The sequence below is a fragment of the Mya arenaria genome, chromosome 10 (assembly GCF_026914265.1).
Source record: "Mya arenaria isolate MELC-2E11 chromosome 10, ASM2691426v1".
Taxonomy (NCBI): domain Eukaryota; kingdom Metazoa; phylum Mollusca; class Bivalvia; order Myida; family Myidae; genus Mya; species Mya arenaria.
Window position 1 is genome coordinate 53,234,953 of NC_069131.1, and position 24,238 is coordinate 53,259,190.

General features: G+C 33.6%; 1 protein-coding gene across 1 annotated transcript; it reads left to right on the forward strand.

Annotated features, from left to right (window-relative positions):
- Positions 1-972: 972 nt before the first annotated feature.
- LOC128205826 (signal transducing adapter molecule 1-like) lies at positions 973-22,961 on the forward strand. The gene is made up of 16 exons (XM_052907829.1): positions 973-1,108; positions 1,446-1,527; positions 2,439-2,514; positions 3,687-3,785; positions 5,830-5,915; positions 6,917-6,983; positions 7,827-7,902; positions 10,368-10,486; positions 11,390-11,475; positions 12,049-12,143; positions 14,070-14,146; positions 14,699-14,789; positions 15,489-15,543; positions 15,998-16,154; positions 16,611-16,822; positions 17,473-22,961. Exons 1-16 carry the CDS (start codon positions 1,066-1,068, stop codon positions 17,723-17,725), a joined length of 1,674 nt encoding a protein of 557 aa, XP_052763789.1. The 5' UTR covers positions 973-1,065; the 3' UTR covers positions 17,726-22,961.
- Positions 22,962-24,238: the final 1,277 nt, after the last annotated feature.

The window sequence follows — 24,238 nt, forward strand, 5'->3', positions numbered from 1 at the left end:
GCCTCCCTTGGTAGTAAAAAAGCTCAACAAACACCGGGAGGAAAATCAACGATTCTTAAAGAACGATGGAGGAGAAATGAGTCAGTTGTTACAAATATTACTGTATTTGAAGTGTATTGAGAGCAAAAAGTCTTGTATTCAAGCGGTTAATAATGCAATATGGTATTTGTAACCTTCTGTTGTGAACAATTTGAATGTAAATTGATGCCGGTATACAATCTAAAAATGAAGACTTCTGTTTGACTGTAAGATTAAAATGGATTAATGCAACTATTCATTCAAATAAACAACCACGCCTTGCTTGTCCCATTTTAAGAGGGGGAGGTTCCAGTAGGGCTGTGTGAAAGTCTGTAAAAGCCTTCGTCTGTAGATGCGCGCACAAATTGTGACTGGTGGTTCCAGTTTACCTGTGTTTCAACACAAAAGGGAATGTTTATACTGTTCAACATGTTGTTCAACATTAGTCTATAACCAAAGCTTTTGAAAGAATAAAAGAAACAACAACATTATTTACGACGGATACGGCATTTCGCATCTACCCGTTGTTTAGTTAATCTTTTTTTGGACCATTCGGAGCTCCTCGGCCATTTTTTTCAAAAACAACCTCGGATGTATATGGACGGTTTACATACTTAAAAAGTGGTACGTTTAAGTCCGCTGCAAATAGATCGCGTAGTAATCTTATTTAGTAGTTAAAATTTATGACTTAACTCTTGGGAATCGTAATTATGTTTGCAATAATACACTTCACTGGCAATCAGTTTAAACTGAGAGCAATGAATACAACTCTTAAACACTACATTTAATTAATGCTTTTATTAAAAAAAATACGGACTACTTCAACAGATGTACCGGCATACATCCGAGGTTGTTTTTGAAAAAAAAGTTGTTTTTGAAAAAATGGCCGAGGAGTTCCGAATGCTTTTGGACATATTTCATTACCGTTTGTAAAAGTAGACGAACCATCTAATGGCGGATATAAATATTTCCACTTCCTCATGCGCATGCCCAGTGAAAAGTGAAAAATCATAACAATATCTGACGCATAATTATTCATTCGACAAAATGCCTCTTTTTACGAGTAGTACGCCGTTTGATCCTGATGTTGGTGAGTTAATAAGAAGTTATTATTGTGAATGATATGATTCGGACCGAATATTGTTAATAAAATTGCGTATTTCGAAAAATAAACGGATCGATGAATTTTGATCTTGTGACACTTGCTCAGTCATAGAAATGTCCTTTGTTATACCATTAATCTAACGTAGTTTATGTAAATACTGAACGCATATAATATGGAGACATTGATAGGTATAGTGTCAACTACTTAAATTGTTAAGCAACATGGTTTGTTCAGTTTTGCTTAACCCTACAATAGTGACTATGTCAAAGCTAGCTACATCCTATTTGATTGATATAATTAATAGTTCCTGTATTTGTTTCAGAAAAAGCCACCAGTGAAATGAACACGGTGGAAGATTGGGGTCTCATTATGGACATATGTGACAAAGTAAAAAACAACAATGGGTAAGGCTTAGAACAGTACTAAGGCTTTCACACCAACGACTGACCGAACGACATTCACTAGTAGATAGATGGTCCGGTGTAGCAATGTCCAAAGCTAGCTGGACGGACTGGTTGTGTTCTAAATCCATATAAGTTCACCAAAATTATGTCTTTAAACGAATGAAATGCAAAATATAAAGGTCAAAATGCTGATGCTCGTCGAAAATGATTCAATTCTCCGAAAATATGAATATGTTTGGAAACCCTAATGTACTGTATTTAGAACCAAACTTGACACATTTGCTGATTGGCTAGTGTATTCTGATTAAGGCTTGGGTGCGCACTTGCCAAATTTACCAAGTACAATGAGCTTGTTTATTTCTTCATTTAACGGCTCATTTTGTTTATTTATATGTTTACAAAGTTATCGTTTTATGTGTTAAAAAATGCAGCTGGTGTAAGTTTATGCACGAATGCTACCAAGCATGCATGTCAGCATTCAGAGTATTAGGACAACTACCCATTTGTTGGTTGTCCTGTTAGCGCAGTGGTAAGGGCACTTGCTTCTCACCAAGGCGTCTCGGGTTTGATTACCGGCCTGGGCGCATGTGAGTTTGGTTAGTGGTCACCAAGCTGGACAAGTTGCTGCGGTTTCCCCCACAACACATGGCCACACTCTCGCACAACATCGTGCCAACAATAGTGACTTAGTATAAGCTATCATAGCTTTCTTCACAAACCACTTCAAAGACCTAACAACACGTTTCTCATTTGAAGGTTTTTATAATGTGCCTTCGCTGAAATAATTCAAGAATATCTTTTAAAATGCACTTTTTTTTTACTTGAATATGAATGCATCTGCTCCAATATTCCTGATATGCTAGCATTCCATTTGATGCTGATGATTGACTTGATTTCTTTTGCTATTTCAGGTCAAAAGACTGTTTACGGTCGATTGTGAAGAGGTTGAATCATAGAGTTCCTTTTGTTGCCATGCAGGCACTCACAGTAAGTTTAAGAAGGGCCTAATAAACACTTCTGGGGCCAATTTCTCGAAACTTCTTAAGTCTGTTATATCATGATTAAGCTAACTCATTATTTTTATTCTTCCATAATTTGTGAAAATTTTATCATACAATCACAAAGAAACTCTGTTTTATGTGTCAAAATCAGTTTAAAGCAAGAACTTTTGAAAAACAAAATAAGCTACTTAAGTCTGTCAGGCTTCAGAAGTTTTGAGAAATCAGCCCCTGGTTTGGGTATCTAGACTACATAGTATTTAGAAAGAACGCACAACCTGCCAAGTTTATAGTTTGTCGGTTAAAAAATAAATAAAAAGAGTGTGCGTGTGTTTAAATTAATTGTATATAATTTTAAATCTTTATATTAAGACTTACTGTTTATGGCAAGATGTTCCCCTAAACTCACAATTTCTTTTTGCCAAAGCTAAAATTTCAGCTATAGTTTCTTAATGGTTCCTGGGTCACTTTTTTGTTATAAATTTGTTTTAATGTTATTGAATCTGACAGATTGTAAATAAAGTGTTTAATTCTACAAGGAAGACAATACACAATTTTGTTACTATGCATGTAAAATTGTTCTGACTAATCAGGGCTTCCATTAAAGGAAGTTAGGAAGTATATCTTATATACTCCCTCAAAATGGGTTAAAACTTCCATATGTGATTCCTTGGAAGTACAAAACTTCCATTTTTTTAAGGAAAAGTCCTGAAGTTGAAAGCTTAGAAGTTCAAAATATCACATCCTTACGAGTGTCAATATTATTTTTATTGTCACAATTACAATCAGTCTCTAAGTAAAATGAATTATTATAATATAAATGTGTGAATTTTTCATGCTAAATTTTAACATACTAGTTGAAAAATAGTAAAAACAATTATTGTATTTATGAAACTTAAACTTTCACATTTCAGTGAAAAACTTACAAAATTGATGGACAGGAAGTTCATACTTCAAATTCTTAATGGAGACCTTGGACTTATTAATAAAAATAACATAAGTTGTAAATTGACTCTGCATGAGGTTTTTTGATTGTTTTGTTCTTGTGTAAAAGTAGCACTAAAATTGCATTCTCCATATCAAAACTTCTATGCAATTGACACATGTAAATGTACTGGGATTATCATTAAAATGACCTAATCTCTGTAATTCCTGTTTAAGATGCTCCATGCCTGTGTGAACAACTGTGGGCGGGAATTCCACCTTGAAATCTGTTCTAGAGATTTCATAGCAGAGTGTCGAACTCTCATCAATCAAAAGGTGTGTATATGTGGTTCTACATTGAAATATTTAAAAATAATTATGATTATTATTACATGATCTATTAATAAACCATCCATAATTAGACCATTTTATTCAATTTTGAAATACAGAATAAAAATGCCATATTGTCTATTTATAGACCACAAATTTAGCTTATCACATGACATCATAATTATTCATATGATGTGGTATTATGTTATAAAACAGTTATTTACTTATTGGCTGTGAAAGATGCAGTTCATATTGACTGCAAAATCATTATTGACCTTGTCTATAGCCTCGGTCATTAAATATATTTTGGTCAATATTACAGCATTATACCCAGGGAATAAGTAAATAATTGTATTTTAATTAATAATCAATTTTTAATACACTTAATAATGCAATCTTTAAGATTGATTAATACTATTATTATTACTATTTTTTATTAGCTTTACATTCAAATGTGTTTTTGAAGATAATTGTATGCAAAGAAGAATTTATAGCCCATCCTACTACTAGTAGTAATGCAGATTCAGTTTTACCTTTTTAGCTCGACTATTCGAAGAATAAGTAGAGCTATCCTAGTCACCCGAGCGTCGGCGTAACCACTTATGTTTATGTTTTTGTAAGAGTTTTTGTACCACCTCAAATATTTTCAAAGTCCATTGACATCTGGCTTTTAAACTTTGCACACTTGTTCACCATCATGCCCCCAATCTGTACACAGGAGGAGGTAACTCTATCAAGCATTTTGACAAAAAAATGCCCCTTTTTCTACTTAGAATTTACGTTAAAGTTTACATACCACCTCAAATATTTTCCATTCAATTTATGTAAATATCTCAGCACATCATGTATTGCATTGAAATCTAATCTGACAGTGATCCATGCATGTTTCCCAAAACTTTTCAATCCATACATCGAAAAGCGGCGGAATAGTCGAGCGCGCTGTCTCTGTGACAGCTGTTGTTAATATTCTAGTTGATGACCGAGTGCTTAGAGTATTGAACCTGTATAAGAGAGTGTGGGGATCAATTCCCAATTTGAAGCCTCTTTGATGATTGATTTGATACTACCTGGGTTAGATAAATCGTTCCTAATCGTGTGTACATAACCCATTTTAAAACTGTATGTCATCATGTCCATTAAGTAGACTATAAAAGTTCTTCAGAGCTTATGTAACATGATCATTAGTGTAATGTTAAAGAAGTCTTACCATTTTTATTACCTTTAACATTGAGATACATTTTACCATATATTGTGATGTTAAAATTACTTTTTCTGTACTTAGGCCTAAAAAAAAAATACATTTGTATCGGGTTACCCGACCCTACCTACGGAATAGGCGCCGACCCTACCGTTTTTATAGTCAGTTTGAAAAAAAAAATGAAAAATTAAAAAAAAAAAAAAAAATCTCGTTTTTTTTTTAAATTGCTTTTTAATATTAAGTTTAAACCTTAAATGCTTATACAGAAGATAGCTTTAACACCATTCTCCAATGATGAAAATTATTTTCTTATATAAAACCTAATAAAAACAAAAAATAAAAAAAAAATAAAAAGCCTACCTGCCCTACCTATTTTTTTTAAGGATGTAACCCTAACCAAACAATTATTTTTTTTAGGCCTTAACGTTTAAAACCTATACATGTATCTATAGATATACAATAGTGTAGGAACATGGTCAGGATGAAACTGCTCCAAGAGAGATAGGGTGCTTAGCGAGAAAAGCACTTCCATTATCAGGCTGTGAAGAAGTTTAAAATAATAAACTTGACAAAAAATGTTAGGGATTGTGCTTATTGAAGCTATATTTCAATTGCCAAAAAAGTAGAATCTGTATGTATTTTATAATCAAATTATAACTTTTAATCACAACAAAAGAATCTTTTGACAGTCTTAATTATTTAATTCTATGAATTCAATCGGGTGCCCATGCTGGTGTCAATGATGGTAGAAAGGTGCTTTCAAAAAATGACATGGTGTAGCAACGTTCTATATCTATTTAGCTAAAACTCTACACAAAATAGATCAGGAATGTTATTGATCTATTGTTTTAGGCCCATCCAAGAGTGGCACAGAAATTAAAGTTCCTGATCAAAACTTGGGCTGAAATGAAGGAATTTAAAGAAGATGCAGCACTCAAGTAAGTTTCTTCTTGATAATAAATCTATTTTTCATTTTCTGTAGACACATCTGTATTGAGTGTCATGTACAAGTATGGTAGCTTAATTCAAGTTCTTAATTCAAATTGTGACCTCAAATATTTATTTTATCTGCGTACAAACCATACTCGGCACCCAAGCATATCTTAACCTATATGATACCCTGGGCAAATCAGCTGTAAAAATCTCATACTCCTGAATAAACTAATATGGTGAAATCCAGCCGCTTGATCGGTCGCATGAGACACACCCCATGCGGTGCAGAAATGGCCGAGAAGTTACAGATGTATTCTTGGTTCGAAATAATCCAATGAGATCACAACTAACAATTTGTTTTAGGCAGGATATTGTTAAATATGCCGATAGCTCTTCACAAAGAAGATTCTTTCCTTTTTGTTATCAGCTATTTCATTGGTCGTAAAATGCTTATGAATATTCAAGATTTACGTAGATAAATATGCCCAGGGTATCATATATAGGTTTTTGATAAGCTGGGAAGCCAAGGATGCGTACTAACTAAACAATTGATATGCACTGAAATTATAAGACATTCATCAGTCATAGATATTAGTCTTTTGGATGAACAAGCCTGACTTCATAGACTACTGCTTGGCATTACTATTTTGAACAAGCCCTGCTGTGTAAAACCAAGAATTTGAGCAAGCATTGAAAGCATTTTACCAGTGCATGATTTGCGGGCTTGTGCTGATTTTGACAACTGCATTTATAAGTCAAAATAGTCAGAGAAATTTTCAAAAGGTTGATTTATATCTAGCATAAAAATGGAAGGTATGGGATAGCTACTGTTAAATCTTTGTAAGTTATTAACTGTGTGTTTTAAGCGTACAAAATGAGTACAAAATGTTGGCAAAAGTATATACCGGTTCTTCAAAAATTGTGAAAACAAAATTTACTAAAAGTTTTTTTCCCTTTTTCTTAAACATGACACAATTTCAATTTGTTTATCTGTTTTCTTTTTCAGTCTTATCCCGACTTTCTATGACAGTCTTAAAAAAGAGAAGTTAGACTTTGCCGATCCAGATGCATCTGTGAGTTTTTGTGTTTCCATATACTTGTAGAGAATTGAACCATTAATTTTTAGGCAAAATCAGGGATGTGATTTGCCTTTGTATCTGCTAAAATTTGTGGAATACTAGTAAGTGGCTACAGGGACCAAATTTTTTTTAACAGATTAAAAAAAGGGTTTATTGATTGCTTTTGGGTGTTACTTTATTTGTTGTTTGTATTGACACTCCAGTTTGCTTCATATCTGAATTCTGAAACGCCCTCAAAAGTGCTTCTAAAAGGCTAGTTTTGCTATTCGGGCATAGTTCTTCATGTCCTTTGACCCCATTGGAGGCAAAAGCGCACCCAAAACCCATCACAGAAATGGTTTCTGCCCTTCAGCTGCCAAGTCAATCACATGTCTTAGAATAAACACTACGATTAGTTATGTTTTTTAATAATGATTGTGAAATAAGCTATCACAAAATTATATTCTTCTTCGTCCTTGGCATGATATTAATCGGAGTGTGGTCGTGTGTTGTGGGGAAAACTGGATAACCCAGTATAAACCCCCTGTGGCTTGGTGACCACAAACCAAAACGCACATGCACCCAGGCTGGGAATCAAACCTGTGTTGAATCCCGTGACAAGCAAGACTTAGTGCGCTAACCACTATGGTAACTGGACAACACCATGAATACGGCTTTATAGAAGTGGGATGGAATACAGACTTCCATATTTTACAACATGTTTTGCGTGTGGATTTGCGATGGGTGTATAATAAAATCAGTTGGTACATGTGTAAGATTAATAGATAAATACTGACCAATAAATTAACATTTGGCTAGGCCAGTTTTGTACAAGTGGTATCTTTTGTCATATTTCAGCCAAAGACAACTGTAAAGTTGAGTACAGATCCAAATGTGGCACAATCCCAACAAGAAGAAGATGACTTGATGAAAGGTAATCAAAACTTGTAACAGGAATGATAACGGACTGAAAATCCCAATCCTGAAAATATTAAAAAATATATCATTTGTGTCAGGCAAAGTACCAAATGTAGAAATATGCACATGGGCTCATACTTCCGTTTTCTCCGAAGATAATTTATTCTGGCGAATGCTGGAATTGAACCTAGGCTGCCTTTTTCACTGCAATATGTTTTGACAGCAATCTAGACCACTCACCTATTATGGAGGCTATTGACAATACAGGGTTATTGAAGTGTATTTAATTGTAACATGCGAATTCATCGGAAGAAAGAGTTCTCTACCCCGCCTCATGCATATTCATGAAATTCGAAATTTTGTCAGTCAATCGTCCCATGGTATATATTTAGGCCTAAAAAAAATAATTGTTTGGTTAGGGTTACATCCTTTTCAAAAATAGGTAGGGTAGGTAGGCTTTTTAATTTTTTTTTTTATTAGGCTATATATAAGAATGTCATTTTCATCATTGGAGAATGGTGTTAAAGTTATCTTCTATATAAGCAATTATGGTTTTAAACTACATATTGAAAAGCAAAAAAAAAAAAAGTTTTTCCTTTTTTTTTTTCAAACTGACTATAAAAACGTTAGGGTCGGCGCCTATTCCGTAGGTAGGGTCGGGTTACCCGAACCAAATGTATTTTTTTTTAGGCCTTAGTAGAACAGACTTAAGTACTGTGGTTGCCGACTATTTAATGAATGTTGAGGAATCAATATCTTCCATTATCATGTTTTATTGTTTAAAACATGTGTATTGCATAACTTTATTTTCATTTAAACATCTGTATGATGAATATCAACAAAAAAAAAGTTGAGGAAGTGTGTAAGTGATATCCTTGATGGTGATTTCTGTATCATGAGCATCACATCAGGGGCAGCCTGTTTATGACTCAGGAATGGTTCAAGTGAAGATATTCAAATAAAACAGAAAAATTAAGATTGACTGTGACAATTGATATTTTTATATCATACCGTACCGTAAATGACTGATGCACTTTTTTCCCTCAGATTTTGATGTAAAAAATGCCTGTGTCTTACAACCAGTAATAAGCTTTTGACATTTTTTTCTGAGGTCGATTTCAGACTGAAATTGAGAAGATAATAGAATCAGAATCGGTAATTATGGTATAGGACTGACCGATTTATTGTCTGTTGATGACAGCCTAATAAAAGTGACAAGATCACACACATCGGGTTAAGGCGACCATCTGCTTTGTTTCGCTATGATGAACACTCAATATCTTCTAATCGGCAAAAGCTGGTTATCGGTCCTAACACATTGTTTATCACAGGAGACACATATTTCTGCCTTTAAAATAACATTTTTGGATATTGTTTACCATGTCCAAAATAAAACATACGTTGTTCTTACGATTAGGCTTTACATATAAATATATCATGCAGACTAACTAGCAGGTTTCAATACACCTTTCATAAATCGTCACTTAAATGTATCTGCAATCATCAATGGCTATTTATTTCTCCTAATTTAAGTCCATTCAACGACACCTGCGAAATTTTAACTTATTAACACATGTATTGGAATGTGTCATATTTGTCGGCTGCAGATAAAATGGTACAATTTATGACGTCACAGCATGATAGATCAAAGGCGCCTGGTTTGTATTTAAATGGGTCAGACTTATCATATTATAGCATTTTACTCCCAAGATTGTGTCTAGGCTGGTGAGAACATACCATACAATTGTAAATATAATAATCAGTAATCGTCATCTGAGAACCTTAAAATCATGGCCAATATACTTGCACTTTGCCACATTCTTTAAACCTTAAACAGGTGTTGTCATTTTTGGGAACAAATTCGTACAATATAAGATTTTTACTTTACAAAACTTATCATTCTCGACAGGTTATCATTTACGATACACCGTCAGAAAGAATATTTTGCTTTGTATTAGTATTGCATGGTTTAAAACCATCACCATTTTCCCGAATTTTTTTTTGTCACTGTCAACAAACACAGTGGCCAATGGTGGCAGACAATTTTAACATTTTTTCAATGCGTCCTATAACCTATAACATAGGTTTAAAGGTTTTTTTTTACGAGTGTTCACAGAGTTTTTTGCCTGAGTCTTATAACCACTATCGTCTTATAACCAGTCATATAACCAGATTCCTATTAATCAAAACCTTTCACTTGATGAGCAACTAAAGCCCTGTTGTTGTAAAAGACAATATGTCCAGCGGTCCAGTGTCCTTTACACAACTAGAACATAACCCTTGTTAACATGTATGATATTTGAATTACGATGTAATTTAGGGCTCTTTCAGCTATTGCCCTGTCAATTACAAGAAGAAAAGTGCTCAACGATAGACTGCCGGTAGTAGAAGAAACAAAGGGCATCTGTTGTCCTCTACCTGACTACGGTATAACCCTTGTTAACATCAATGATATTTCAAATTAACTTAATTCTTTTCCAGCTATAGCACTGTCATTACAAGAAGAAAAGACTGGCCATAAGACATCAAGCGGGCTGTACCCAACCACATTCGGGGCCTCAGGCTCATCATCTTCACCAAGAGTCCGGGAGGTCAGAAAGGTCTGTTTATAGTGATTTGCTGTCTTTTAAAAACTCTGATTGTAGTTGTTAAAATAGTGATGGCATAGTTTTGATCTTTCAATTACTTTTAAGTGAATACCTTTACATGGATTATGTGTTTATAGACATGTTTACCCTTAAAGAAGCTAAGAGCGGATAGTCTTATTCTCAGACTTGAACATGACACAAAACTTACAAAATATTCTGCTAATTTGTTTCGATGGGGGCCAATATAAATTAATTGCAAGATTTTCATCCAATTTTATTTTTAAATTGGGATGGGGGGGTAACATTTTATTTTTTGTTTTTTCTTAGATTACTGTTGAATATGTGTTCATGCTCTTTCTAATCTCATAAGGGACCATATGCATCTAAGACGAATCTCATACACGATTGAAACACATCGTCATTGTAGGTATGAATACATGTGGCTCACAGACAGTACGCAAATCAAGAATCTAATTTAACATTTTTATTTGAGTCCATAAATTTAAGGGGTGGCGTAAAATTAGAGGTTAGAAGTCGGGAAGAAAATCTAGCAATTAATAAATTTATAGCCCATTAATGAGTCCTTCTCTATAACCTGCTACACAGTTGGTTCAACAAAACAATACTGTAAATGACAATATTTTGGTTCAAGCTAATAATGCTCTGAGCTTTAAATTTGACGTGTTTGCTGCATGTACATTAAGATATATACAGTAAGTCAGTAACAGTACATTTTGATGATAAACTGTGTTTGGTTCCAAAACTGATTTCTTAAGGATTTTGAGTTTTTGAAACTGTAAAAAAATAAATAAGAAATTTAAGGGAAATTATTCAGCATACGTACACAAAGCATAGGTAATTGGTATATAAGTTTTTATTTTATAGTATAAAAAATATGCTTTTTGATTATTTCAGGTGAGGGCCTTGTATGACTTTGAAGCTGTAGAGGATAATGAATTGACATTCAAGTCGGGGGAGCTGATCAGTGTTCTGGATGACAGGTGGGTTATTTGAATAGACGTCAGTGCTCCAGCTCGAAATAAACAGCAGAGTGGGTCAGATACGGCCTTTTTCTACACCCTGCAGTGACTATTTGTTTGACAGTCAATTTTTAAAAAATTAGTAAAAGAAAACAACAACATAATTTTGACACTAAGGGCTATTCCATTTAAACAAATAACCCCCGGGGGAAGGCACTTTTAAAGAATACCACCCCCTTCAGAAGCAAATTTACCCTTTCAGGGTCTAATTAGCAAAAAAAGACAACCACCAATATACTATTTAAATAATTGCCTCCCCCCCCTGGGTTATGTTTTAATGGAATACTCTTAAGTAAAGATAACACAAGGTATTCATAACAATTATAGTAATGAAAGTAGTTACAACACATATTCAATAAAAATTGAACATTGGCCCTTGCAAGAGCCCCAAAATTCAAAAATTTAATGTGCCACAAAAGTGCCCTTTCATACTAGCACCCTGCTTTGTCAAAGCCTGGATGGAGCAATGGAAGTCATGTGTTTAAGTTAACTTTGAGGTGTGTGGAATTATTGTTATTTATTATCTATTCTCAGTGATCCAAATTGGTGGAAAGGGTTCAACCAGCGTGGGGAAGGGCTGTTCCCGGCCAATTTTGTCACCGCAGATCTGACAGTCGAGCCAGAAGAAAGTATGTATTACACTCACTAGTAGTGTTAGGAATCGGTTCCAGTTTGACTATCGATAATTAGTTCTACTCAAGAAACCGATTTTCGATAGTACTATCGGTTTTTGACAATAACTTAATAAAAGTTTAATTCTTATACACAAATTTGTAATCCTCAACTATGCTTATGTCATGTGTATGTTTGAAGTTATTTAGTGTTGTTGTTGCTTTCGGCCATAGTTTTAAATATAACAACTGAATGTATATCTGAATGGAGAAAATTGGGAGAAATTAACCTATCTCAAATAACGAAAGGAAAGAAGACAAACAACTCGCTGTTTGAATCAATGATTGATTATGGCTAAAACCAATGTTGCTGATTTCAGTCCCAACCAGTCAATTTTTGATTATAATCAATCATCTGAACATCACTACTTACTAGTATGCATGGATGCCATGATTTAACTGAGAAGGACACAAAGCAGATTTAATGCTAAAGTATTTATTTATTTTTGCTCCTTTGTTGTTTTTTTTAAAGGAAAAATTTGAAGTACTGCGATTTCTTTCATGCTTTTCGATGAAATATGGGGTTTAACCAGTGAAATAACAACAGTGAAAATATCAATTTGATATTTTCACTGCAATATAAGGAGTGAAAATATCAACTTTCAGAACTACTTTAAATTCCTTTGTTGTTACATGTACTTGCCTACTGGACTTCAATAAATTATGTCAAAAAATGCTAAAAAAATATAAAAGAAATGTTTTATAAATTTAGATAAATATATAATTGGAAATTAACAACTTACCGTTTATTACCGGTTATCCTGTTTATCAAACATTTTACTGATCTTTGAAGCTGAATGTTCGAACATTTGCTTTCATACCAAACAAATTACAGACAAAAACAACTGTTCGAACATAAATAAAATTTTATATCATCGTTCAAATGTATTTTGAACTGTTAACCATTGGAGTACGTAAATTGAGCTTCCTGGAGAATACACACAACAATTTACAGATAGATCCAATATTTTTTACCCCACCCACACCTCAAAATGTGTCAACAAACTAGCGTGGCATTTACTCTTTATCTGGAAAACAAACATTTTAAATTTGGTCTCTGACAGTAAGATGACTGAATATTAACTTACTATAAAAACACGCGTACATGCAGTCTTAAAGTTAAACTAAGAAAAATGGTTAAAATCCAATGAGTATCCACATTTGTTTTGCTTACACATTTGACCTTCCAAATTTTCATTCTTTAAATAGCGGCGTAGTAATTTGGTTATGTTTTCATGTCCATCCTAAAATAAAAAGTGTTTTCATTATTTTTGGAACATATGTGGACTATTAATACTTCATTGTTTACTGTTCATAAAGCTTTGCAATAAAAAACGAGCGAATATTAAGCTTTAAGAATGAATAGCAGAGAACTATTTCTCAGCAAACTGAAAGTAGAAAAGTAGACAGCTATAATTATGCATGAGGGGCGCCCCACGGGTAGCGGCGTAAAGCCCACCCTTTTCAAAAAAGGGGGTAATTCAGAAATAAATAAAAAACAAATTAAAACTCCGAAAATAAGCATAAAAGAAACAGAAAATTTGTTTATTTCAGTGTTAGATCGTATTTAATTTCACTCGTGATCATAAAAAACTACATTTTCACTTCGCCACTCGTGAAAATATGTTTTTTTAATGACACTCGTGAAATAAAATACGATCCTACACTGAAATAAACAAATATCCTCTATATACTTGATGTTATTCTTGGCTATTACTGAAAAACGAGGGGTACCTAAGTCAACCAATGAAGACATGTTGTTTCTTTAAGGGTTTATGTTTATGTTTTCCTTGCTATAAAGAAGAAGGTTGGAGGTAAATATTATATTATAACTGTCACATGACATTAATTAACCAATAAGAGACTGTATATATTACCTTGCAGCAAAGAAGAAGGTTGGTTTCAGTGAGGAGGTGGAGGTTAAGACAATAGAGGCTCCGGAGCAGCTCGACATAGATGAGGTAGGTGCAATATAGCCTTCTAGGTTTAGGTGTAACTATTTTCTGAACTAACAGAATGTGTGTATTTAATTGATACACTTGTGATCTGCCGTATTTTTGACAAAATTTAAGAAAAACGTTTCTTTTGTTCTTGTTGTTATTCCTAACATCATCAAATATTAAGCATTTAAAACTTAGGGCTTTTCCAGTAAAACATATAACCCACGGGGGGAAGGGAATTATTTAAATAGTATATGGCCAATGGATGGGTGTCTTTTTTTGCTCATTTGGACCCTGAAAAGGTAAATTTGCTTCTGTAGGGGGAAGTAGTGCCTCCCCCCCCCCCCCCCCCCCCCCCCCCCCCCCCCCCCCCCCCCCCCGGGGGTTATATGTTTAAATGGAATAGCCCTTAACAATGATGTAGCCAATTACATTGTCAACATTAACAAAGTTCTGAACAATCCGCCGATTTATTTGCAATTTCAGGGTTTAGCTTAGTGCAGAGGTAACACGTGTGATAAATATGTTGTCCCAATGCTAAAGTGAATGTGTGTTTATGTTGTTATTTTTCAGGAGAAGATAGATGATATGTTACAGCAGATCCAGAATGCAGACCCGACAGGAGAGACCCGGCCTGACGCTGTGGAGATGCTTCAGTTAGAAGGTAAATATCTCTGTGTTACAGCAGATATGGATTCCCGACCCCATGGACGAGACCCGGCCTAACTCTGAGGGTTACATGCCACAGTTGAAAGTTTGTTTTTTGAGAATAAAGTGTTCGAAGTACAGGGGAAAATCCAAGCTTCAAGATTAGACTTTGAATCAAGAATCTTGAATACAGCTTGGATTAAAACAGTGTAAAAAGCCCTCTTTTATGTATTAGTTTTAGTTTATACCAATGTCTGTTAGCTTGATTGCTACAAAACGCTTATAGAATCACTCTCCAGACCATTTTCTGGGTAGAAACTAGTACTGGTGTAAATTTTGAGAGGCCGTGAGAAAGTACCCCTGGTGGGGATCGAACCCAAGAACTCTAGGGTGAGAGACAGACATCTGTACCAATAAACCACATTTACCAGTGTAGGGCATCTATTTACATTTAAGACCCAGAACTCAGTCATTTATAAAATATTTCAAAGGTCTGTGATTTTTGTCAAAAGATGTGTGCCTGATTGTTGAACAGATTATTTGTAACAGTTATATTATTTTTGACATTATTGTCATTTTGCAACTTACTGGATCTGTCCATTTTTGCTAGTTCCAAGTTAAAACTCATATTCCAGACGTAAATTAATATTGGCCCTAGGCCTACTGGCTTGGTACTGGCTTGTGCTAATTTTGGCCATTCTATCTTTTCTTTCAGAACAATGCAAGGCCATGGGTCCGCTGATTGATGCAGAACTGGAGAAAATTGACAAGTAAGTATCATGCGATTGTTTGCGATTGTATATAAGAGTGGTCATTCAATACAGAATTTATTGAACAAATTTCATTTTAAATTTATAAATACGAGTCTTGGATGACCCCCATACGATATTATATTTGTGTCACAAATACTTATTGGATGATTTAAAGCAATAAATTCATAAAAATATAGTTTCATATTTTTTACGCTATTCATTGATGATGTCACACCAAGTTATTACAAGTCTAGTTGAATATCAGAAATATATAATGATGATAATTTATTATGCCAATAGTATTTATTGTAGAAATCATGGTTATATAATATAATATTTCATTTCTGTGAGTCAGTCGGGAAAATGCACACAAGCTGTTTATTGTCTTCAGAAGGGATTTTTAATAGTATCAATTAAATTATAGATTATGATGTTGATTTCAAGTAGTTAATCCACCAATCCCTCATTCCAGGAAGCACGCAGACCTTTGTGGAATAAACACAAAGGTGCTTGAGGCCCTCCAGATGTACCACAACCTGATGAAGGAGACCCCTCTACCCTTCCAGTACAAGACCATGTCTGGGTACAGCGCTGGAGCCATGGGAATGCCGCCTGGCCAGTCAAGCCAGGTCAGTACACAGTTAACCTCACCCCTCCCCCTTCCCTCCCCTCGTCCTCAATAATGACCCTGGACTGGAATCATAAATGCCAATATTAAAATTTTATTTGTTTGTTTTTTTCATGAATTACAGTAAATCCTTCTTTAATTGCATTATGGGTTAGAGTTTAAAATCAATTTGGCATTTGGAATTTAGCAGCATGTTTGATTATGGTAAGCATTGTCAGAATTACATGTACAGTCAAAACTCGCTATGTCATGTTGTTGTGACCTCAAAAAATAACATACCGGTACTTAGAGATAACAAAAATTTGATATAACCCAAAAACAAAACATGTCTATTAAACTTAACCCAACACATTCAATAATAGTTTGACCTAACCAGAACATTAAGATAACAAGTGTTCGACATAGCAAGTTTCGACTGTATTATGATGTCTGAATTTGTTTTTAAAATCTTTTGCAGCAGTTCAATGGGAGCCAGTATGTGCCACAGGGTCAGATGATGCAAGGTCAAATGCCACAAATGTCACAAGGTCAAATGCCATCAATGAGTCAAGGTCAAATGCCGTCAATGAGTCAAGGTCAAATGCCACAAATGTCCCAAAGCCAGATGAGCTATGGACCTGGACAGCCTCAGACGTACACGACAGCTTCTAGTCAAAATTACAACAATAGGTTAATATACATATATTAGCTTATAGACTTTTAACATCAATAGGAGCTATGGAAATTGAACCAGTACAGTAATGAAAATGTTTCTACACATATGGTTGAAACCGGTTGGCTTGATTTCACTTTGCTCGATTTCCTTGTTGACTCAAACTCGATGTAAAGAACAATTTTTTTTAACTCAATGATAGCAGTCCTGTTTGGATCGATATTCGCAAAGCTCGAAGTATTTAAGGCAGCCTTATATATCAGGCCAATAAGTTTCGACTGTTTAAAAATACTTGTATTTCCACCATTTTAAATAGGCATTGAGTTGTGCCTTCTTGCTCTAGCTATTTCAAAATATAACAAAATTTAACATGAAACAGAGAAAATGTTTATGACTTAAGTATGAACACCGTGCTATGTGTGTCCACATTTTTTGCCAAGCAGTCCAGGCCGTCAAGCCGAAAGCATATTAATCATACCTACCTATCTACTAAAACACATTAAAAACATCTTACCTCCCTTCCACCTCTTCTGTTACAGTGCTACTGCATAAGTCTTCTTTTATTAATTTGATGACAAAGTAAAAAGCTTAAGTTTTCAAAGGTTATTTGTTGATTTAAAAAAGGCATGGTGAACAATTTATTGAACTGTATGTGTTTTGGTTTCAGTTCTGCAATGCAAGGACCAAACCAAGGATACAGCCAGCCCTCTTCACTACCCCAGCAGACGCATCCCCAACAAAATGTAGTTCCTTCACAACAAAATATTCCTACGCCACAGAGTATGAATGTAGTTCCCTCACAATCACAGTATGTTCATAACATGGGCCCAGCTTCGAACATGGCCCCTAGTGACTATGGCAATCAAGCCGGGGTACAGTCAATGTACCAACAACCTATATCCCACCAGCAACTCTTGTGAAATGTGTACTCTGTATAACATTCTTTATACAAACAATACTATTGTGAAACATGTACACGGATATTTTGTATGTGATTTTGTGATTGAAAAAGGAAATGGTAGAGAAAAATTATCACAGAGAAATGGCATGAAATGTTACAAAATGAAAGTGTTAAGATCAGTGATTTGTGTTTTTATAGATCTTTTTAATCTGTAATACAGACATATTTTGATATTGTGACCGCTTGAACAAGAACTCATTTTTTTGTTTATCATCACATCAGATAATTTAAAAAAAAGATGAGATAATCTTAAAAGTGGTACGTTACAAAAACATTTTAACAGAAGCTCAAGAAAAACCTAGTTGTCCCACTGTATTTATGAAGTATAACAGAATTAAGTACTGTGGTTGCCAAGATGGGATTTTTTATGCTCATTCCAGTAATCAAAAAATAGTCTTCTTGATAAACAACCCAAATTCGTATACTTCTGAATGGCATCAAACTTATTTTAAAGTCTAGAAATTGAGCAAGCCCGGAAAGTATTTTACCAGTGCTTAGGTTGCGGGCACTTGCTAATCTCGAGTACAGATGTTAAAATTGGTGAACACACAAGATGTCTCATTATTATTACTGGTTCAGTTCAGCATATTGTTGGTGTAGTTGTCTGCAAGAGGAACCAAATTTATTTAGTGAAAGTTTTGATTCAGAAATTGATCATGTTGTGTTTCTATTTTATTTTAAATATTTCTCCATTTTTTTATAGTGTTTCTCGACACATTTTCTTTCATTAAAATAAATGAATGAAGCAAAACAAAATGGAAAAAGGCATTATTTTTACAAGAAAATTCAGTCTGCTTAAATTGACATGTTGAGTAAAGAATTAAAATTGTTGTTCTTTTTTTAGAACTGTCTTCTTGTGTTATGGGTTCCTAAGTTCAGGGGCCATGATTAAAAACAATCTCAACTCCGAGTTCAGACTCAAGTGGCAAAACTGCAAATCTTCATTTCATTGTAACTTTCCTACTAGATAGCATTGATGACAAAATTTGCTGAATTTTATTACTATTTGAAATTGTACAATGATTTGTAAAAAAATTTGGTAAAATGAATGAATAATTTTTTATAAAGATTCTTTTGCCATTTGATACAAAGGGTTTACTGAGTCTAGACTGTTTGTAATTATGGCCCAAGGGTTAAACCTGAAACTCAGGATTGAGGATTGAGGGCCTTTAACATCAGAATATTATTAAGTTGTAAAGGTAGCGTTTTGCTCGGACATTTGCATAAAAAAACAGTAGGAAGTACCTTGGAATGAATAAAGATGACATTGGAAACAATATTAAAAGGGGTCTAAGCCCTTGTATCCTGCTTTGGGCTTGAGTCCCTCATACTCAAGCACACCCGCAGCTATTTTTCAGGAATGACAATTTACAGCTGTTAGAACCCTGATACATTGTATATATGATATGGGTTAGTAGGATTCATTTGATTTTATTAGATAAAATTTTCTCTTGACAGAATACACACTGTTTTCAAAATTTATTTGTAGAATTATTATACAATTATAAGTAACTTGATGTTAAAAAGCATGAGAATCTGAAATGTTAAAAATTGATTTAACGTTTTGTAAGTTTAATGGTGGTGACCCCATTTTCAGCAGATTTTGTGTCCAAACATTCACATCCTTGTGTTAACTGCCACTTGTATTTATAAATATCTTGATTAAACTTATAACAGTTGATGTCTTTCCGCAACTCAGCATGTCAAGATAATTAGACTGCATACAACATCCTTACTTTGTATAGTATGTTTGTGATAAAAACCTCTAACATGTTGCTTACTTAACATCCTCTTTACGTCTGTCTTTCTTTATGTGTGACGGTATGCTGTTGTTGTTATCGTTGTTGTTTTAGTAAACTTCTCATCTTTACCTCAATTGCTTTGTCAACTCTTTGTCAAAGATGTCATCACCCTAGTGCAAGAATTCAATAGCTGAATATAGAAACAAAAGCCAGGGCTGTCTTTCAGTTTTAGGGGGAATGGGCTAGGGCACTTTGAAAGGGGAATGTTGTCAAAAAGGGGATTTTAAAATTAAACTAATATTTCATATTCTTAATGAAAATATGGTGTTACAACTGAAATAAAATTCACATTAATCAAATAAAAATAGCGTGAAGACTGATTTGATTTTGATTTTTTTAAATGGGAATTTTAACACAGAATTGGGGGAAAATCTATACTTTTTAGGTTGTGAAATTTGGAGGGGAAATTTGGCTCCAGAATCACTAAAAAGAATGTTCTGGAATCTGTTATTGATTTCTAGCATAAAGATGATGATATATTTACATAATTTGTTGATAGTTTTCTCTTGCATTGTTACATTTACAGGTAAGAATATTAAATGGAAATTTATTTACATAAAAGGATTCTGCATTACGCATTCATTTAAACTAGAAGTATTTCTATATCTTTTTATATAATTAATGCAAACTGTTCAGACTTTGCGGATGCAAGGTGAAAATATCATTATTGTAATTTAAGATTTTAAAATTAAAATAAACAAACAAGTCTGTCTGCAGGGAAACTGCATTTGTTACCTAATGTACATTAACTTTGCCAAGTTTTAGGAATTTAATGTAATTGTGAGATGGAAAATGTTTGTTATAGTTTTTTATATGAGACAATAGATGTTCATGAATCTGACCCACACTATGATTTACAATATTGTTAAACTCCTGGGGACCCCAATTTAAAGTGATACTCTTATTCGAAATCAATATATAAACATGTTGAAGAAACATCACTTTTGACTGATAAATCTTACGCTACTTACTAAATAATTCATTCATGGAAAATATTAATTACTGATAACACGCTTGTAGTCGTGAATTCAATAGCAGAAAGCGCAAAAATATTAACTGAGTGGTGAATGCTAAAAGATTTACTGTGGTCTATTATAGCCACATATGGTAGAAATACAGTGTTAAATGCTCATTTATTTCAAATTTCACTCGGTACCCTTCATAAAGACCATTGTTTTCGACATTTACTCATCCTTTTTGGAATATTAAAACAATATTATTCATTGTGGTAAATCTTATTTGGGAGTAAGAGTGCATCTTTAATGTTGGTATCATTTGAAAGGCATGTTTGCTGAGTACTTATACGTTTAATAAATGACCAAAGGTATTCATAAAGAAATAAATGTTTGAATATTTACTCTTTTTGTCAGATGTAATTTGACCTATTCTGCAATCTTTGAAGGTCAAAAATAAATAAATTATATTTTCGGTACTTTTTTTTTTCATTTTCTGTATCAGCCTTTCAAATAATGCATAAATGTTATGGGGTTTCAAGACATCCAAAATTCTCATATTTAAAGGTCAAATATCTTCATTTTGTGTAAATTATTAGATTGATTGAAACCTTGTTTCAAAAGGTTGTGAACAAATAACAGCCATTAAAAGTAAAAGCTGTTATTTTTCTGTGCAAATATGTGTATGCAAGTTTGACCACAAGAATGTCTTAACATGTCATTCATTTTAGTTTGCAATTATAAAGACTGTATGCTTTTATATTATTTTGTATGACATTGATTTATCCATCTTGTGAATGGTATTGAAAAGGCGCTGATATTCAGCATTTTACATGCATTTTAAAAACATAGTTTGTATTTTCATATGAATATAAATAAATATATGCGACATAGTTGCTCTTTGCAAATTTTAAATGGAAAAAAAGCCTTACTGGTTTATGGAATAAGATATAAAGGATTATTGTTTGTTTCAGTGATATATATTTTATATTCCATCCAGTGAGCACCAAAAGTAATATTTACATGAATAGCACTTAAATGTTTTTTCTCTCTTTCTAAACAGTGATATATTCCTCGGGAAATTGTATATTTCATCCAGTGAACACTGAAAGTAATATTTTCATGAAAGGCACTGAAATGGTATTTCACTGTTTCAAAACAATGAGATATCACTTATATCCACTGATAAAATTCTATAAACCATCGTAAGGCATAAAAATTCCTCTTGAAACATTTATTTGCATTTTATTATCCAAAATGTTAACTTTGTAACAACTTTATTTTTCAAGAATTTAAGTATTAGGATATAAATTATGTGAATTGCCGAAAGTATTTTACATGTATGTATCAGTTTTTTGTTACTTCTCACATTTTGTTATCTCTCATAGTGCAATCTAGTTGAGTGTTTTTTTCACGTGTTGTAGGCATTTTTGTTATTGACTAACTGTTCTGTCATTGCCCCTAACAAATACAACAAAACCTTAACCTGAATTACAATCTTAATAAAAGCAAACTTGATATACAGTCAAACCCATTGGCTCAATATCGCTCTGATCTTATAAGTACTTTAACTTTAAAATTCTGGTATGTTTAAAATTAACATAAATTTTAGAAAGTTTATTAGACATTCTTTGGAATTCATTACAAGAGATTCAAGAAGGAAGGAAGATTGACAGTTTTCATTGACCTTTCTGCCAATAACTTTTGTATTGCCTATAGACCAGGCCCCAATTTCTCGAAACTTCTTAAGCTTAACAGGCTTAAGTCGCTTATTTCAATTAGCCAAAATACATACTAACAATAGATTGTGATAAATGAACAATGGTTTCTTCTAATTAGCATACAGATTTTCCTTATATAATTTCTAAAAACTCTTAAAGAAGTAAATATAACGCATGTTATAGAACAATAAAAATAGTGAGTTTAGCTTAATCCTGTTATAAGGGACTTAAGAAGTTTTGAGAAATTGGGGCCAGGGGTTATTAAATCAGACAATTTGCAGGTTTTTGCCCATTTTGACTATGCTTGACCAACCTCACTCACAGAAATCGGCTAAAAATTGGTTCTATTTCTTTCATTTTTTTTTAATATTTTGATTTGAAATTGCTAAGTCAGTAAAAAATGTAATACACAAACCTTGTCAAACATTCATAAATACCCCCAATAAATGTGTCAAGAAAGGAACAGACACATAAAATGTTTTAGTTTACATGTATTCATATGTATAGTAGCCAACCAGTGTGCTATTGGTCAGTGACGTTATTTCATTGTGAAATCAACCAATCAATAACTGGTTGGCAATTACATTATGAATTGTTATATAACTATGAACTTGTCTGTTTGTGTAAATTTGGAAATAAAAAATCTTAAAATAATTGTTGATGAATGTTGTTAATGAATGCTTATTTTTTATTGCCTTGACTTTTTCAAATATTTCTAGCCGACTTGTTAATAGTGAGGGCTGTTCCAGTAAAACATATAACCCCCGGGGGGGGGGGGGGGGGGGGGGGAGGCAATTATTTAAATAGTATATGGGTGGGTGTCTTTTTTCACTAATTTGGACCCCAAAAGGATAAATTTGCTTCTGTAGTGCCTTCCCCCCGGGGGTTATATGTTTAAATGGAATAGCCCTGAGGGTTTTTAATGTTTTACGTTATGGACGAGTTCTGGATGATGAACAATGCTTGAAAATGTCATGGAAATAACTTCTGCCATTAATTATGTTGTCAATTCTTACAATGACAATTGTTATTGTACATTTCATCGTCATAATTTGTATATAATGCAAGTTTAATATATTAAAATGTACATTACAAAGTAATAAACAAAGAAACTTCTTTTATTTTTGCTGTTCCCAGGTGTTTATTCTTTCTTGGAAATTAAATGCGTGATGTTCAAGTTAAGATTATTTCACATACAAGTAAGACAAGGGGTAGGCTTGTCTATTTTTTCAGTCGAGCATTGTCATAACAAAATAATAACTAAAGCCAGAGTTATGGGCCTTGCTGTACATGTGCATAATATCTCCAGTAATGTGTTTTCCAAGTTTCATTCGAATATCTTAACCCCCCGGATACATCAATGACCCATAAAATCTTTGAAAAACAGATGAGCATGAAAAATTACAACAAGAACCTCACACGTTTGTTGGCATGATTCCATCCATTGGACAATCATGAAAATAAATGGCTATACGGCCATAAGTGACCTTGGCCTCAAAACAACAAGACAGGATTGATAATACCCTGCAATTTACTACCAGGTGGTGATATTTTGTGCTTAGCTAGTAAGAAATCTATTAAAGGCATTAAACAAGTCCTTAAGCCTGTGCCTGCATAGTTTATGGCTCTGCACCTAGCCTAGGGAGTCTTTGTATGTCAGGTGGTGTTTTTCTGTTGTTTTTTTCCTCCACCTGAGCATAGTTAAAATTTCAACACTTCTGGGAACATACAAATCATACAAAGTAAATGTGTCCGAGTTTGAATTAATGTCTACATGAAAAAATAGTCAAACTAATAAGGAAAAATATGAATTTGGCTAAAAATGGACCTTCCTCAGTTTTTCAGCCAGTTTAAGATACTAATTTCTCCCCATAAAACATTGATTCCACAAATTCTCCTTATAAAACACAGATTCCACAAATTCTCCCCATAAAACATTGATTGCACAAAATTTTCCACATAAAACATTGATTCCACTAACTTCTCCCCATACTTC